This window comes from Canis lupus, chromosome 14, assembly GCF_011100685.1.
Source record: "Canis lupus familiaris isolate Mischka breed German Shepherd chromosome 14, alternate assembly UU_Cfam_GSD_1.0, whole genome shotgun sequence".
Classification (NCBI taxonomy): domain Eukaryota; kingdom Metazoa; phylum Chordata; class Mammalia; order Carnivora; family Canidae; genus Canis; species Canis lupus.
The window spans coordinates 20,380,548-20,396,193 of NC_049235.1; the positions used below are offsets into that span (position 1 = coordinate 20,380,548).

A 15,646-nucleotide genomic window follows, 5' to 3' on the forward strand; every position below is an offset into this window, starting at 1 on the left:
TTTGACATCTTTGCTCCCCAACATGGAAAAAAAAATTCCATCAAGACAAGCATGTCATATAGTCCATAAAGAACAAAATTAAAAGCCACAAAGAAGTCTCATAAGCTAATTGTGGGCTAGTGCAAAACTTAAGTTATTGGCACTGCTTTCTCCTTTTTCATAGATGAGGATGGACTTGGTATAAGCATTATTGGAATGGGTGTTGGAGCAGATGCTGGACTTGAAAAGCTGGGAATATTTGTCAAGACAGTAACAGAAGGTGGTGCTGCTCAGAGGGATGGCAGGTAAGCAAACTACTATCATTAGTAACTAAAATCTTCTAGGAACTTTTTTTGTATTTTAGTGGTAGCTTTCTTCTTTTGATTTTTTAGGACAGAATTTTGGAGTATGTCTCAGATATGGAAAAGGTTAAAATACTTGAATTACTTTCTGATTTGTGGGTGAAATGACTGCTTTCTTTAAAGTATATTAGGTGAATGGGTAGTTGGATCTGTTATGTCTGTCTGCCTTTGGTATCTGTCCATTCATCTCTCTGTCTAGTGGGAAATGGGCAGAAACATAGATATATATTGTTTCAGACTATGTCCTGTGGAGATTAGTATATAGTTTTACTTCAGAAATATCAAACCAAATGCTAATATTTCTGGTACTTCTGAGAATGACAGAGGTAGAAGGGAAAATAGAAGCCCTAATTCTGCAATGATGATAATTCTGGAGATCACATTTCTCAAAATGCATTCTGTCTAAAAACATAAGTTCTTGAGTGCCAACTAACCCTGTAGAATTAACATCTCTCAGAGAGGAATCTGATAGTCTTTACTTAAACATCCACCTTGGGTAATTAATCTAGATGCACACCAGCACATCAGAAGATTGTTGTTTTATATCTTAGCTTTCATCATCTCAGGCTGCAATATCTGTAAAGAGTTTGATCAGTCCTCACTCTGCATTCCTGCTCCATTAAGTTGGGGCTGAAGAAGAGGTTAGCAATAGAAATGAAAGTAGGTCCAAAAATATCAGTCCCAAATTCAAAGGAATGGCATCTTATCTTTTTTCTTTTGAAGGAATGCAGAATAACTGGCTTTGATTTTGTCCAAGGTTTAAGTATATATCACTTAACCATCTTATCAAGAAATGATAAAGCATGTTGAAAACCATTTATAAATCTCTGATGGGATACATAGTAGCTTTATTTCTTTTGTAATCCTAAATACACATATTGATAAAACAGATATTTTCCAAGGGAAACTAAATTGATTTTTTAAATGGAAAGCACAACCAGTATCATCTCTTTCCGTGAGGTTAGGGACAACATCACAGTCAGTAGCCTTATTTGTATTCCCAGAGCACTTGTACAGAGAAGGTCTGAAATGAATATATTTTTTTAGGATTTTATTTATTCATGAGAGACACGGAGACAGAGGTAGAGACATAGGAAGAGGGAGAAGCAGGCCCCATGCAGAGAGCCCGATGCAGGACTTGATCCTGGAACTCTGGGATCACACCCTGAACCAAAGGCAGACGCTCAACCACTGAACCACCCAAGTGTCCCTGAAATGAATCTTCTGAGTGAATGTTCAGTTGATTGAATGTGTATCACATTTAAAGTAGGATATTAATATTTCGTGTTAAAAGGTAATTTTGTTAACAGTCTTCCCCATTTTCAAGTAGTTAAGGAAATAACCTTTTTACCCTTTCAATGAATTATATAATGGTGGTAGCAAAATCTCCCATTATTAATTTAGAAACTTTCTTCCAAGTGAGCTAAAATTTGTTTGTAAGACCTGTGTCATTTCTCTTTAAATTTCCTTTTTTTTTTTGTTTTTTTTTTTCTCTTTAAATTTCATGAAAAGTTTAAAAACTATTCCAGAATGATAGGAAATAATTCTTATTGTTAGTATTCAAACAATATGTAGTTATTATGAACCATCTCTCCTAAGTCAATGGGCCACAAAGCCAAACCAAAATACAAATTGATTAAAAAACAAAAAGGTAGAAAATTTTGTATTCAGCACTTAGCCAATTCCCATTGTTCTGAACTCAGACTTATTTGTTTTTCAATCACTCACTTTTAAAATTAGGTTTGTTTTTGGTTAACCTGTTTTCTGATTTGTTGTCCTACATAGATAGTTTCAGTATTTACTCCGGTATGGGTATGAGAAGTTTGCTTTATCAGTCCCAGTGTGCATTTCCTCCACTCTTTTAAATGGATGTTTACCTAGAATGGTAATCCTGCTGTTATTACAAGAGATGCTTAATAAATGCCTCAGTGAATATATTAAAGGAGGCAATTTGATGAAATGAGCAGAATCTTTGGGAACATGTGACCAGGAGTCTTAATTCTGTGCCCTTTACCTACCAGCTGTGGGCTGTTGAACAAATTAACTTAATTTTCTTGTTATCTACATTGCAGGGTTGTTGTAGGCATTAAATATGTGTATGTAAATTAAAACCTTCCACAGCGCTATGAAACTGTTCTTGAAGTAGGAATAAACCTAAAATATATTTAAAAATAGTTATTATGGGGAGTCTTTTGAAAAACTATAGAAAGATGTACAAAATATGTACAGAATCATAAAATGTTAGAGATTCTAGAGATTCAGATGAACTTTAGAGATCTTTAAATTCATATCTTTCATTTTATGTGTTTAAAAACTGAGGATATATACATTATATATAGCCTCATTATAGACCTATGGCAGTGTTCATATCTTTTAAATTATTATATTATTATTCCCACCATTGCTGTTGTGTTCATTTGCACAATACTTAAATATTTGTTGTTAAAATTTACCAGTATAAAAAAATTACAAAATAAACAGTTGATTGCTGCCTCCAGTTAATAATTTCTTTATTGTATTAAGGATTTACAAAGCACTATGATTAGTATGATGCCATTCTTTTGTGGGTATGTTTTCTATTTGTGCATCTCCCCCAGCTTCTCTTTCTCTTTCTTTCTCTTTCTCTCAAAAAATGTAGAATCAATACACACCAAAATATTGAATGGCTCTAGTCTGTGTGGGTATCTTATTTATTTAGTCTTAAAGGTTTTTTTTTTTAATTTATTCATTTGATACAGAGGGAGAGAGAGCGCACACAAGCAGGGGAAGCTGCAGGCAGAGTGAGAGGGAGAAGCAGACTCACCACTGAGCAGGGAACCCAACACAGGGCTGGATCTCAGGACCCTGATATGACCTGAGCCGAAGACAGGCACTTAACTGACCCGGTTTCCCAGGCGCCCCTGTGTGGGTATTTTAAAATTTCAGCTAATATAAAACATTTAATTTTTCTACAGAGAGTTTGTAATACTTGTATGTATATTTCAAACTCCAACTAAAAATAAAAAGTTAACATCATGTGGCCTCAGGAAAATTGCTCTTCAGACCTCAGTTATGGACAAAATTAAAGTTCTGGATTAGATGTTTTTAAAATTCTTTTAGCTTTAAAAGGATATAAGTCTTTGTTTCTTTAACCTTTTTAGGTTGCTTTAGTTCCCCCCCCCCCTTTTTTTAGGGAAAGCGAGAGAGAGAGCATGCGTGTGTACATGCACTTGAATGCAAGTGGGGGAGGGGCAGGGGGAGAGAGAAACTTAAAGCAGATTCCTCCCTGGGTGTGAGCCAGATGCTGGACATGGAGCCTGACCCCGGGCTTCATCCTATGACCCTGAGATCATGACCTAAGCTGAATTTAAGAGTACGTCACATAACTGAATGAGCCACCCAGGAGCCCCTTGTCTTAGCTACTTTATCTAAGAAAATGATTTCAGTTTAATCTCAGATTTGGTCACATTTCCTTCAATGGATGTTAAATAAATAGACTTGCCCAGAATATTCTTTTCTCTTTCCTCCCCACTAACTTCCCCCACACAAGAAACCTTTTTTGTTGTGATTGCTTTTCCTCCTTCTAAAATCTCATAAACTCACCATATTTTGAGCACTTTTGAAAATTTGCCATGAGCAATTATCTCTTACATCATCCAGGGTGTAGTTAAAAAGTTTTGAGTCTTCCTTACTTTTTGGTATTATACCTTACATTCGAAATTTTCCTTTGTCAAGCTTTTCATACCTTTTCATATGATGCCTGAAATGTAGGAGTGCTCAATAAATATTTGTTGAATGAGTGAATACTTAATGCTTTTATCACTTTCAAAACATTTGCTCAGGCCTAACATTGTTCTCCCCCCATCTCGCCACCTCCCTTCTTTTCTTCTCTCTCTCTCTTCCTCTTTTTTGTGCTACCCTGCCTCTTATAGAGCAACTGGGAATTTATCTAAGTGACATGACTTGATAGCCATTTCCACCATCTTTTAGTTTCTTTAGGTAAAATAATGATAACTACAAATATTAAATAAGATTAATTTTAGTAAAATATTAATTGTAATTAAATACACTTACTTATTAAATATTAGTTATTTTGTTAAAATTAAAATTAATTAATATTTACTAAAAATATTAATAAAACCATTAGCTTTGCTGCCATACATTTTATGATTGGTATGCAGGACACTAATTATTTCTCCAGTCCTCTTTCATGAATGTATAAAGCAAAATCAACTTTATAACACACTTGAAAATGCTGATAGTAGAATAAGTCATGTGGACGGTACCTGACAAATGATCGTAGTGACTCTGTGCTAAAAGAGGCAAATTAAAAATGCATTTGGGATGTGCTTTGTTTCTGGCTACAATGTTTGTTTCTCAGGTATTTGTATGCTATCATTTTAGAACACTGTCCTGTTCAGTTTTTTGGAAAAAGTTATCGAATGTGAAATGACGGTGCTATGTAGTTTACCTTCATTCAAACCTTTTAAGGTTTTCAAACATTTTAATTATTTTTTACCAGCTCTTGGGTAACAGCAACACAGAAAACAGATGAAGAGTTTAATTCTTAGTTTCCCCTACAGCAGAGGCTCCCTCCAGCAGAACCCATCTGTGCCCCTGGGGCGCCCTCAAGCCTGGGACAACTTGAATAGAAACTGCTGTCTTAATTGTGCCCATCTGTCATAATTCCATGGTCGATGGTTCCCCCCCACCCCACCCTGTGCACACACTCCTGTGTCACTCTCCTCATCAAATAGACGGCGTATTCGCCCCTTAGAGAGTTGGGATATTCCTGCTTTGATATGTACATATTTTCGTTTTTATTTTATTTTATTTTATTTATTTTATTTTATATTTATGAGAGACACACAGACAGAGGCAGAGACATAGGCAGAGGGAGAAGCAGGGTCCCCTCAAGGAGCCTGATGTGGAACTCGATCCCAGGACCCCAGGATCACGCCCTGAGCCAAAGGCAGACGCTCAAGCACTGAGCCACCCAGGCACCCTGATAGATACATTTTTAATATACATTTAAAACTTCACTCTCCGTGAAAACTGTGTTGACCAGAGTTCATTAATGTTGCTCCAGCTGCTCTCCCTTTCACACAGCAATGGTTGCTTTGTTTAGATAAGCCCTGTGAGGTAGAATTTTTGTGTTTCCCCTTCCCAGATATATCAAGTCAGCAGGTAACTATCCAATAACATGAAAAAAAACCTAGAATCGCCCAGCTGCTATATTTTTGTTAGCTTTCCTGCCATTGGCTCTGGGTTTTAGATTCAGAGTTGAGGGACATCAGAAATGGGATGGAGGCCCCCGAGCAGGAGTTGTTCACTGTTGTTGATTAGCACCCAGCAACAATTACAAACTAGCCAGGTGCATAGCCATAAACTCCATTGCAGGAGGCAGTGTTTTCAGGGAAAAACAGGCTATTTCCTGTGCTGTTCTGTAAAACTTTTGTAAAGCCCAGACTGTCTATATTCTTTGTGCCCTGGGATGGTCTGATTCAGAAAGGTGTCCTTTTAATATTTAGCACCAGAACTCATGCCTTGTCTTTTTTGCTCTTCTAATTATGAACCAAGATTTGAGAGATGATCAGTATCTCTATGCTGTGAGGAAAACCTTTTTCTCTACCATAATAATCATTTATGTGTTAAATACCTTGCTGGCTTATGATCTTGTGGGTTGTCGGGTCAGAGTATGGTGCCAATAAACCTGAATTGCTACCCTTTCTTTTTAACCAGTATTATTCCTCTCATCGCCTGCCCAGTCCTCTTTACCTCTCCAACTCCACCTTCTGCTCATTTTTAGTTTCTTGAGTTTGTCTCCACCTTAATTACCATATGGCCTTCCTCTATGAAATGGTAAATTAAAATGTCTCAAACTATCAGATGCCATACAACTTCCCTTCTTCTCTCTCTCTTTTAAATTAAAGGTGGTTTTATTTCCTTGGTGTTTTTTAATTGTGTATCAGATTTTCATTTTTTATCTTTAATGAATGTATCTCTTTTGAAATGAGGACTTTTAAAAGTAAATATTCTTTTAATGAAAATAATAATCAAATAGTACCGAGGTCTCTTCATCCCCTTAATGCTGTCTGTATTGAGGCAGGCAGGAAGAATTATGTAGGATCAGGAACCTGCATTTTAATCATGGGATGCCTCTTCCTCACACTGTTGTGACCACAATGAGCAAATCCGTGCCAAATACCTGTTGTCACTGTCCCTGTTGCACAGAGTGCTTTATAGAGAGCTTGGGTCACTTCTGTCTTCTCAGGGACCATTTCCAGTTCAATTCATTCCTTTGTGAGTTCCATGTTTCCATCTCGTATTATTTTCCTTCTCCCTGAGGGACTGCCTTTTACTTTCTATCACCAGGTCTGATGGTGATGAATTCTTTCAGTTTTTCTATATCTGAAAACACCTTTTTGTTTCACTTTTGCTTTTTTTGAGATATATATTCTTTATGTGTAGGATTTAAGGTTGACTGTTGGCTTGTTTTTTGTTTTTTTACCTTTTAGTATTTTTTCCAGCCTTTTTTCTTTTTTAGGCACATGAGCATGTGAACAAAAGTATGTATACACAGATGAATTAAGAAAATTAGAAAGTGCTATACATATTGTTTTATTTTCTGCTTATTTAAGTTAATTGTACATGAGAAACACTGTAAAATTTCTGTTGAGAAGCAGAAGCTCAAAACTATGTGTATTAATTCCCCTTGTCCTTTTATTTTTTTTGAGACAATGCATTTTTGGCTTCGAATTATAGATTATCAATCATTGAGTCCAGAACCTTTAGTTATTTTATAGTTACACACATATGTATCTTTAATAAAGAACAAGTGCTATAATGCTTCAGTCTAATGGAAAACCTTTTAGGCAGTTTTCACAGTCACTATGAAATGCTATCTATCATCGAGGGTCAAATTAGCATTTGCTAATTTTAGAAAACATCTTAAAGTTTTAATGTAATACATGTTCATTGTTGAAAATTTAGAAAATAGAGAAAAATATAAAGAAGACAGTAAAAATTCCATATAATTTCACCACCTAGAACTGATTGATCACTACTAAAATTCTGCTGGTGAATTTCCTTCCAGATTTTTTTCTGTGCATATTATGCCTTTGTTTACTTAGTTAACAAAGTTAAGGATCAGTTGAATATATAGCTTTGTTGGTTTTTATACTTTTTATTTATCAGAATAGTATCTGTTGAGTGCTTACTATTTGTCAGGCAGCCTGCTATGCTCTTTATATTTTATAACTTATTTATTATTGCTAAGAGCTATGATTAAATACGAATCATTATTATTTCTGTCTATATGTAAGGAAAATTTGGCTTTTCTCAGCTAATCACAGCAACTAAATGACAGAGCCTGGCTATAAATCTAGCATATCTGACTTTAGAACCTATACTTAAATAATACATTATGTTATGTCACATCATTAAACATTTTTCTACAATGGACTTTAACGGTACATTATGCTGTTGTATTATATATAGAAACCATTTACATATTGCTATGCTAGTATGTTGTTTCAAGGTGTTGATCAGATTAGCATTTTTACATAAAAATCATTGTGAATATCTCTGATTATTTCTTCAAAATTACTTCCTTGGAGCGGAATTACTGTGTCAAGGTGCATTACATTTTATATGCTTCAGAAACACATTGCTGAGCTGCTCTTCAGAAAGGTTGATGTTTATACCCCCTTAGTGTCAAGAGCAGTCTACTACACCCTCAAGACTGAATATAGTGTTATAAACTCTTTAATAAATTGGTGAGATATTGTTTTTAAATTTTAATTTCTTGTTTATGATCCTCTTAAGATGTTTACTGGACACCTATGTTGCTTTTTTTCTCTGTAAATTATATCCCATTTGCTTTTTTCCTGTTACATTTCTTAAAACTGCACTTTCATCTGTTCTTTCAGTGCTAATCTTCACAAATGAGGCAGGTGGTGCCTTCCAACTGCCTTCACTTCTTAACTGCATGGAGCTTTCTCTCCTATTTCTATCCAATTTGATAACAAAAATGATCAAGTACAAGAAATGGAATTAAGGTGCATCTCTAAACTTAAACACAGAAATTCTGTATTTAGTTTATACTCTGAATTTTGTCAAATTTGTTGCTTTAAAAATTATTTACCTATTTTTTGAGATATCCAGTAAACTTTTCTTAGACCTAATCTTCTTAAAATTTTCAGTGACATATTATAATCGTTTATTTCTAATGAGATCCATGCCCCCTTCCTTGACTTCGTGTTTTTTGTTTTGTTTTGTTTTTTGTTTTTGGTGTGTGTCTGTGAGAGAGAGAGAAAGCGAGGAAGAAAGAGAGGGAGAAGGAGACAGCTATATAGATCCTTTTCCTTTTATTTTTCATTCTGTATTATAAGAATGTTTCTCTCTCAAATTAGCTTCTTCAACTCATTTTTACATTCAGTCAGTGAACTGACTTTTTAAAATGACTATAGAAATTACTCCCAAATTATATCCCAATCTTGGTGTATGTAGAACCTATTTACTTTATAACTTATGTCTTATTTTCATCTCAAATTCAACAGAAACTTAATACCCCTTTTCCTTTTTTTCTTTCTTTCTCTTGATCCGAACAGCCTATTTTTTCTATGTCGACCCTATTTTTCATTACTTTAGATGTAAAATTTTCTAGTCATCCTTTGTTTTTTCATTTATTTTACCGATTTAATATCTTATTATATTGGATGGTTTTCTTTTCTTTTGTATATTCCTCAGATTCTTCTTTTGTGTTCATTCTTTGAGCCATATGTCTAGACCAGGTCTTTCTCTCACTATATGCTGTAGTTTGTGTAGGGCTTCTTTCAGCTAATCTTTCTTGGTTTGTCCTTACTTTGTCTCAAGATTATTCTGTAATTATCACTTTGTTTGAATAGTCTTTGTGAACAATAATGTATAGTTGGGCCCTATTTTTTTTATTTTTGCCAATCAGAGCCCAAGGTCGTGTTGACTTTGAATACCTATGTTATTTAAGCGCATATTCAATTGTCTGCTTCAGTCAGGAAGATTACATTATTGTCTGCACTGGCTTCCTTCCCGAACCTCCTTGCACATCTTAGTCAAAATAATAATTACTATGACTACTGTGTATTAAGGCCATATAAATACATCAATTACTGTGCAAACCCTTTCCTATACATTTTTGCTAATCATTGAAACCAGTATGGTAGTTACAGTACCTAAGCTAAGGATTAATTCTTTCATGAATTTATTGTTGAAGAAACTTGAGGTTTCGTAGAAAATGAGATTAAGGGGTGCATGGGTGTCTCAGTTGGTTAAGCATCTGACTCTTGATTTTGGCTCAGGTCATGATCTCTGGCTCCTGGTGTCTAGCCCAGCATGGGGCTCCATGCACAGTGAGGAGTTGACTTGCCCTCCCCCCTTCCCCGCCTCTTCCTTCTACTTACATGTGTGTGCACACATGCGCTAGCATTCTCTCTCTCTGAAATAAATTAATAAATAAAACCTTAAAAAATAAATAAAATGAGATTGAGAAAACTGTGGTCTGAGGTAAATGAATGAAAGCATCTAAATAAATACTTGCTAATAAGATAAAACAATCAAAATGAGTTGTAAAGAAAGACTATCAATTACACATTTTAAAGTTTTTGCTATAATAGGTACAGTAGTTTATTTACATTTAGTATTTTGCATGTAATGTACTTTTCAGTAAGGTATCTTTTTCTGGGATCCCTGGTTGGCTCAGTGGTTTAGCGCCTGCCATCTGCCCAGGGCGTGATCCTGGGGTCCCAGGATGAAGTCCCAAGTCGGGCTCCCTGTGTGGAGCCTGCTTCTCCCTCTGCCTGTGTCTCTGCCTCTCTCTCTCACTCTCTCTCTTGAATAAATAAATAAAATCTTTTAAAAAAAAGATATCTTTTTCTAACACCCATCCAGCATTAGGAAAATGCTTGTGAATTTTTGTTTTATCCTCTTGGTGGTGATATGCGTTTAAATGGTGTTTTTCCACCCCCTAAAACTTTTTCCAAGAATCTATTGCTTTTCCAGTTTTGAAGATTTGGATTTGTTTACCGTCAAGATCAGAAACCTGGTAGCTCAAGTTATCCGTCTCCTTCATTTCTTCTCCCTTTCACTGTGCTTGTAAGAAGGTGGGTGGGTCTGGATTTACCTTACTTCAAATTTCTTTCTCTCTTCCCAGGTCTACTTTGTAGAAACATTTACTCCCAGTCTGTTCTGCTTTCTAGTTCTTTCCTTTTTCTGCCTTTCAGGCATTGCTTTTTCTATTTCTCTACATCACCAAGATTTAAAAATATTCCTAAAACAATATACAAATGGGAAACAGCACTGGGAACTTTCAGTAGATTATCAATAAGTGAAAGCTTTGGGATTGAAATTTAGCTCTAAGCAACTCCTGAGACCCAGATCCTTTTTTTTTTTTTTTACTTCCATATTTCTTTCATACCCTTCATCCTACCTAAAATCATATTTTTCTCAACATTTTGTTACCTTTTATTTCAAGGTTAAACTTAGTGTTCAGTTCATCATTGAAACCATTCAACTGTTACTGGTGGAGCCCGGCTGAAAACTTAGCCTCTGTACACTTCAATGTACATGCATTTATGTTTGTCATCCATAAATGGATTGATACCACTTCTAAGCATCAATTTTTGGGGGTATATTTCCTTATGACTTCAGTTTTTAATGTTTGTTCTGTTACTTTTCCTAAAGGTAATTTCCAGTAATCTCTAGTCTTTACAAGAGTCACATTTCCATTTCGTTTTGTTTGTTTATTTTGATAGCACCATACACTATAGCTGATGACTCTCTTGGCTTATTTGCAAAAACACCATGACTTTGTTATGAATCCATCTATTCTATTTTTTCTTTGCCTCAGATTCTACTTGGCCCTTACCTCAAAGAATCAGTAGCCCTTCTCTGTTAATATCAACTTATTTTGTTCACATCTTAACACACTTACTGTAATATTTTGTATACTTTAACACATTCTATGTCTCTCATTCCTGCAACATATACACATACCCTTGTACATTCATAAGTATTTGTCTGTGTGTGTGTATAATATTCTCAAATAGGAATCATACTTCATTCAAATTGGTATCCCATCTCACTGTTCTTGGAGTATAGTGGGGATTGACTCACTCTTGCTAAATTACTGACTGAATGAATCCATCAAATCAATAAGGCAAGCATATTATTTTCTCTACTTACATTTTCTCTTGCTCTTTTGCTATCTTCCTTCTGGTTAGAGTACTTAGAAATGTCCCTTTAATTGTATTTGTTTCATTGCATTTTATCTAAATTATCCTGCACAAGAATGTGTATTTTCAGAAATTTCTTTGACCTTGCTTGTACTTCCTTTATTCTTATCCATTAAAACAATCATCACCCTCATTTTCTTTCACCTCTGATTGCTCTGTCTATTGACAATGTAAAAACCTATATTTTGCTTTTATTTTTATTTCCACCCCAGTAAATGCTAGCCCTATACGTATTTGCTTACAAAGAAAACCTGTCTTAGAAGTTTTCTGTCTTCAGGCACCTGGGTGCCTTCTTTACTTCTTCAGCATCTGCCTTTGGCTCAGGTCCTGATCCTGGGGTCCTGGGATCAAGTCCCCATCAGGCTCCCTGCCAGGAGCCTGCTTCTCCCTCTACCTATGTCTCTGCCCCTCTCTGTGTGTCTCTCGTGAATAAATAAATAAATAAATAAATAATCTTAAAAATAATTTCCTGTCTTCTATTTAGTAGTCCTTTAGCTCTTCCTTAAATTTTTGTCTTTTCTTTTAAATGTCTGCCTTCTCTAATAAGTCACCTTACTATCTTTTCACTTTACAAAAGTATAACAGTGATGTTCCTTTTGAGAGTTTGAGCTTTTCAGCTTTACTTTTTTTTCTCCCCTGGAAGCTAACTGTGTTCATCTTTCAAATTCTATATTTCAACTTTAATTTGGCTTTTAAAATGCAAAGTATATTTTAAATATTTGAAAGGTAAAGGATTTCTTCTCGCCTTTATCTTCCATAGATACTGGTAAATCAGGCACTTGAACTGCCCTGAAAGTTTCTCAGAGGGCTGCCATGCATTTACAAACACAGTCATTTGTCACTCAGAAGCACTGAGGAAGTACTGCTGTCAAACCATGTGCTGAGCATATATTGCTTGCATAGCATTCCATTTTCTTTTATGTAAAGGTTAGGAAGAAATAAAGTCATAATTTTGGCCATTAAAGTAATCTCGAATCAACTTAGAATACAACATACTCACTCCTGGCACATCCCTACACAACAAAATAACTTTTATAAAGCAACACAAGGAAATGTTAAATTATATTACACAAATTATGTATACACATAAACAAAGATAGGAAGTTTAAAAAATTGTAGACAGTTTCTGAGAAAAATATTTAAATGACAGCTGGCCAAGAGAAGATGTTGTCACAAAAAAGACAATGGCATAAATAGAATGATAGAAAGGGAACCAATAATTATGACATTTGCCTCTTTTGAGTCTGAGTAACAGCAGTGTATAAAAATGTTATCCTAAAAGGGGACGTTTAACTTTTGTCCCATCCAGAAAATAAACTACACATGAAAGTAATTGTTTCTTTTCCTTTATTCTCCAAAATGGTTTAATAAGATTAGCAATATGTAATTATTGCTCTGGGCTTAGATGTAAGACCCAAAAAGTTTGCAGTCTGTTTGCTTAGGGAGACCTTATACCTCAAGAAATATTAAGCAATTATCTGATAACATATAACATTAGGTGAAGGTATAAAACATATGGTGTAGAAGAGGTTCAAAAGATTAAAAAGATCACTAGGCTTGGATATAAACAGATTAATGCTCAAAGAGAAGTTAACATTTGAGCTGAGCCTTCAGAAGAAAACTTTTGAGAAGGCAAAGAAGGGATATGTGGGCATACGTTGTGTAAAAGATACAAAGGCAGGAATATAAACAGTCTTTTCAAGGTATGGTTTGCCTTACAGTTCTTAGTTATGTATGGATATTGTTGGACAAAAATGAAAATGTAGTTGAGTTGATACTAGTTGATGGTAATGTGATGTTAGGTAAATAAATGGAGACATAGCAATGTTTATAACAGTATTTTCAATATTGTTGAGATGCTACATGTCCTTACATTCACCTGTAGATTCAAAGAAACCACAACTAAAATCCCAGCAGGCTTTTTTTTTTTTCTTTTCTTTTTTCTTTTTTTTTTTTTTTAGAAATTCCAAAATGCATATGGAAATGCAAAGGACCTAGAATAAAAATTCTGAAAAAGATTAAAGTTAGAGGACTGATTTTACCTGGTTTTACAAGACTTACTATAAAGCCTCAGTATGTGATATTGGTATAAAAATAGAAACATATGGAATAGAATAGAAAGTAAAGAATAGATTGAGACATACCCAGTTAGTTGACTTTCAATTAAAGTGCCTTGATGACTCAGTGCTAAAATGTACAGTCTTTTCAACAAATAGCAGTAAAAGGATTACCTATCCCTATGATGAAAAAAACCTTAGCCACAAATGTTACTACACCATAATTAATTAACTTTGATTAATTAATAGGTCTAGACATAAGAGCTCAAACTCTGAAACCTCTAAAAAAACACAGAGGTGAAATCTATATTATTTAATCCATTTATTAATATTTAAGGAACCTACCCTCTAGCACAGTAGCCAACCAAAGATTCTTCAACTTGAGCACTGTTTCCATTTCTTATGGATACAGTACTCCAGTCTTGTGCACCCTTGTGAAGGGTGGAGGTATGGGGCACAAAAAGTTTAAATGTCAGGAAAGATAGTGTGGGATTAAAATGTCAGAATTAGGTTAAGACCCAATTCTGAAGAAACTTGATAGCTACACTAAGTGATTTAGAAATATTATTTTATGGGAATGATGAAGCTAGTGGTGTTTTGGATAAAATTGTTCTTTAAGATGAATTTTTAACATTTTTATTTAGATATAATTCACATGCCATACAGTTCACTTATTTAATTATAGACTTCAGTGGTTTTCAGAATATTCAAGACGTGTGTAACTGTTACCTCAATAAATTTGAGCACATTCTGACCACTCCAGAAAGAAACCCCATATCCATTAACAATTATTTTCCTTTTCTCCCAGCTCCTCCCTCTTTCCCTGGCTTTAGGTACTAATCTACTTTCTGTCTGTAGAGATTTGCCTTTTCTGGACATTTCATATAAACAGAATCACACAATATATGGTCTTTTGTGACTTTTTTTTTCACTAGCATAATGCTTTCAAGGTTCATCCATGTTGTAGCATGTGTCACATTACATTCCTTTTTATTTCCAAATATATTATATTGAATGGCTATAACTCATTTTGTTTATTCTAACATCAGTTGATGGATATTTGGGTTCTTTCTACTTTTGGGCTATTATGAATAATGCTGCTCATGTACAAATTTTTGGTGGACCTGTTTTCATTTTTCTTAGTATATACCTAGCAGTGGAATTTCTGGGTCATGTGGTAACTCTGTGTTTAACCTTTTGAGGAACTGCTGGATGGTTTTCCAAAGTAGCTACACTGTATTATATTGCCTCCCAAAATGATGAGCCTTACAATTTATCCACATCCTCATGAACACTTATTATCTGTCTTTTGATCAAACCATCTCCGAGTGCATATGAAGAGGTAGCTTATTTTAGTTTTGATTTGCATTTCCCTGATGGCTGTTGATGTTGTGCATCTTTTCCATGTGCTTCTTGGCCATTTGGGTATCTTCTTTGGTGAAGCGCCTATTCAGATCCTTTGCCCAGTTTTTTTTCTCTTAAGGTATAATTGACAGATGTACAGATGTACAACATACTGATTTGTATACATTGTGAAATAATCACTACGTAAGTCTAATTAACATTCACACCATAAATAGTTATAATTTTTTTCTTTTTTTCTTGTAATGAAGACTTTTAAGGTACACTTATATAGCATCTTGCAAATATACAATACAGTATTTTTTTTAAAGATTTTATTTATTTATTAATGAGAGACACAGAGAGACAGAGAGAGAGAGAGAGAGAAAGAGAGAAAGAGAGGAAGGGCCAGAGACACAGGCAGAGAGAGCAGACTCCATGCAGGGAGCCCAATGTGGGACTTGATCCTGGGTCTCCAGGATCATGCCCTGGGCCAAAGGCAGAGCTAAACCGCTGACCCACCCTGGGCTGCCCTACAATAACAGTATTATTAACCATAGTTGCCATGTTGTAGATTACATCCCCATGACTTACTTATTTTGCAGCTGGAGGTTTGTACATTTTGACCCCCTTCATTCGTTCCATACACCAGGCTGAT

The 15,646-nt window shown here is 34.9% G+C and overlaps 1 protein-coding gene across 13 annotated transcripts in view; it reads left to right on the forward strand.

Moving 5' to 3' along the window:
• PPP1R9A (protein phosphatase 1 regulatory subunit 9A) overlaps positions 1-15,646 on the forward strand; it is a 311,864-nt gene that overhangs the window by 169,541 nt on the left and 126,677 nt on the right. For all 13 annotated transcript variants that reach the window (XM_038556851.1, XM_038556849.1, XM_038556853.1 and 10 more), the window contains exon 5: positions 164-284. In XM_038556851.1, the coding sequence (XP_038412779.1) occupies positions 164-284 (121 nt within the window). The remainder of the gene's footprint in view (positions 1-163; positions 285-15,646) is intronic.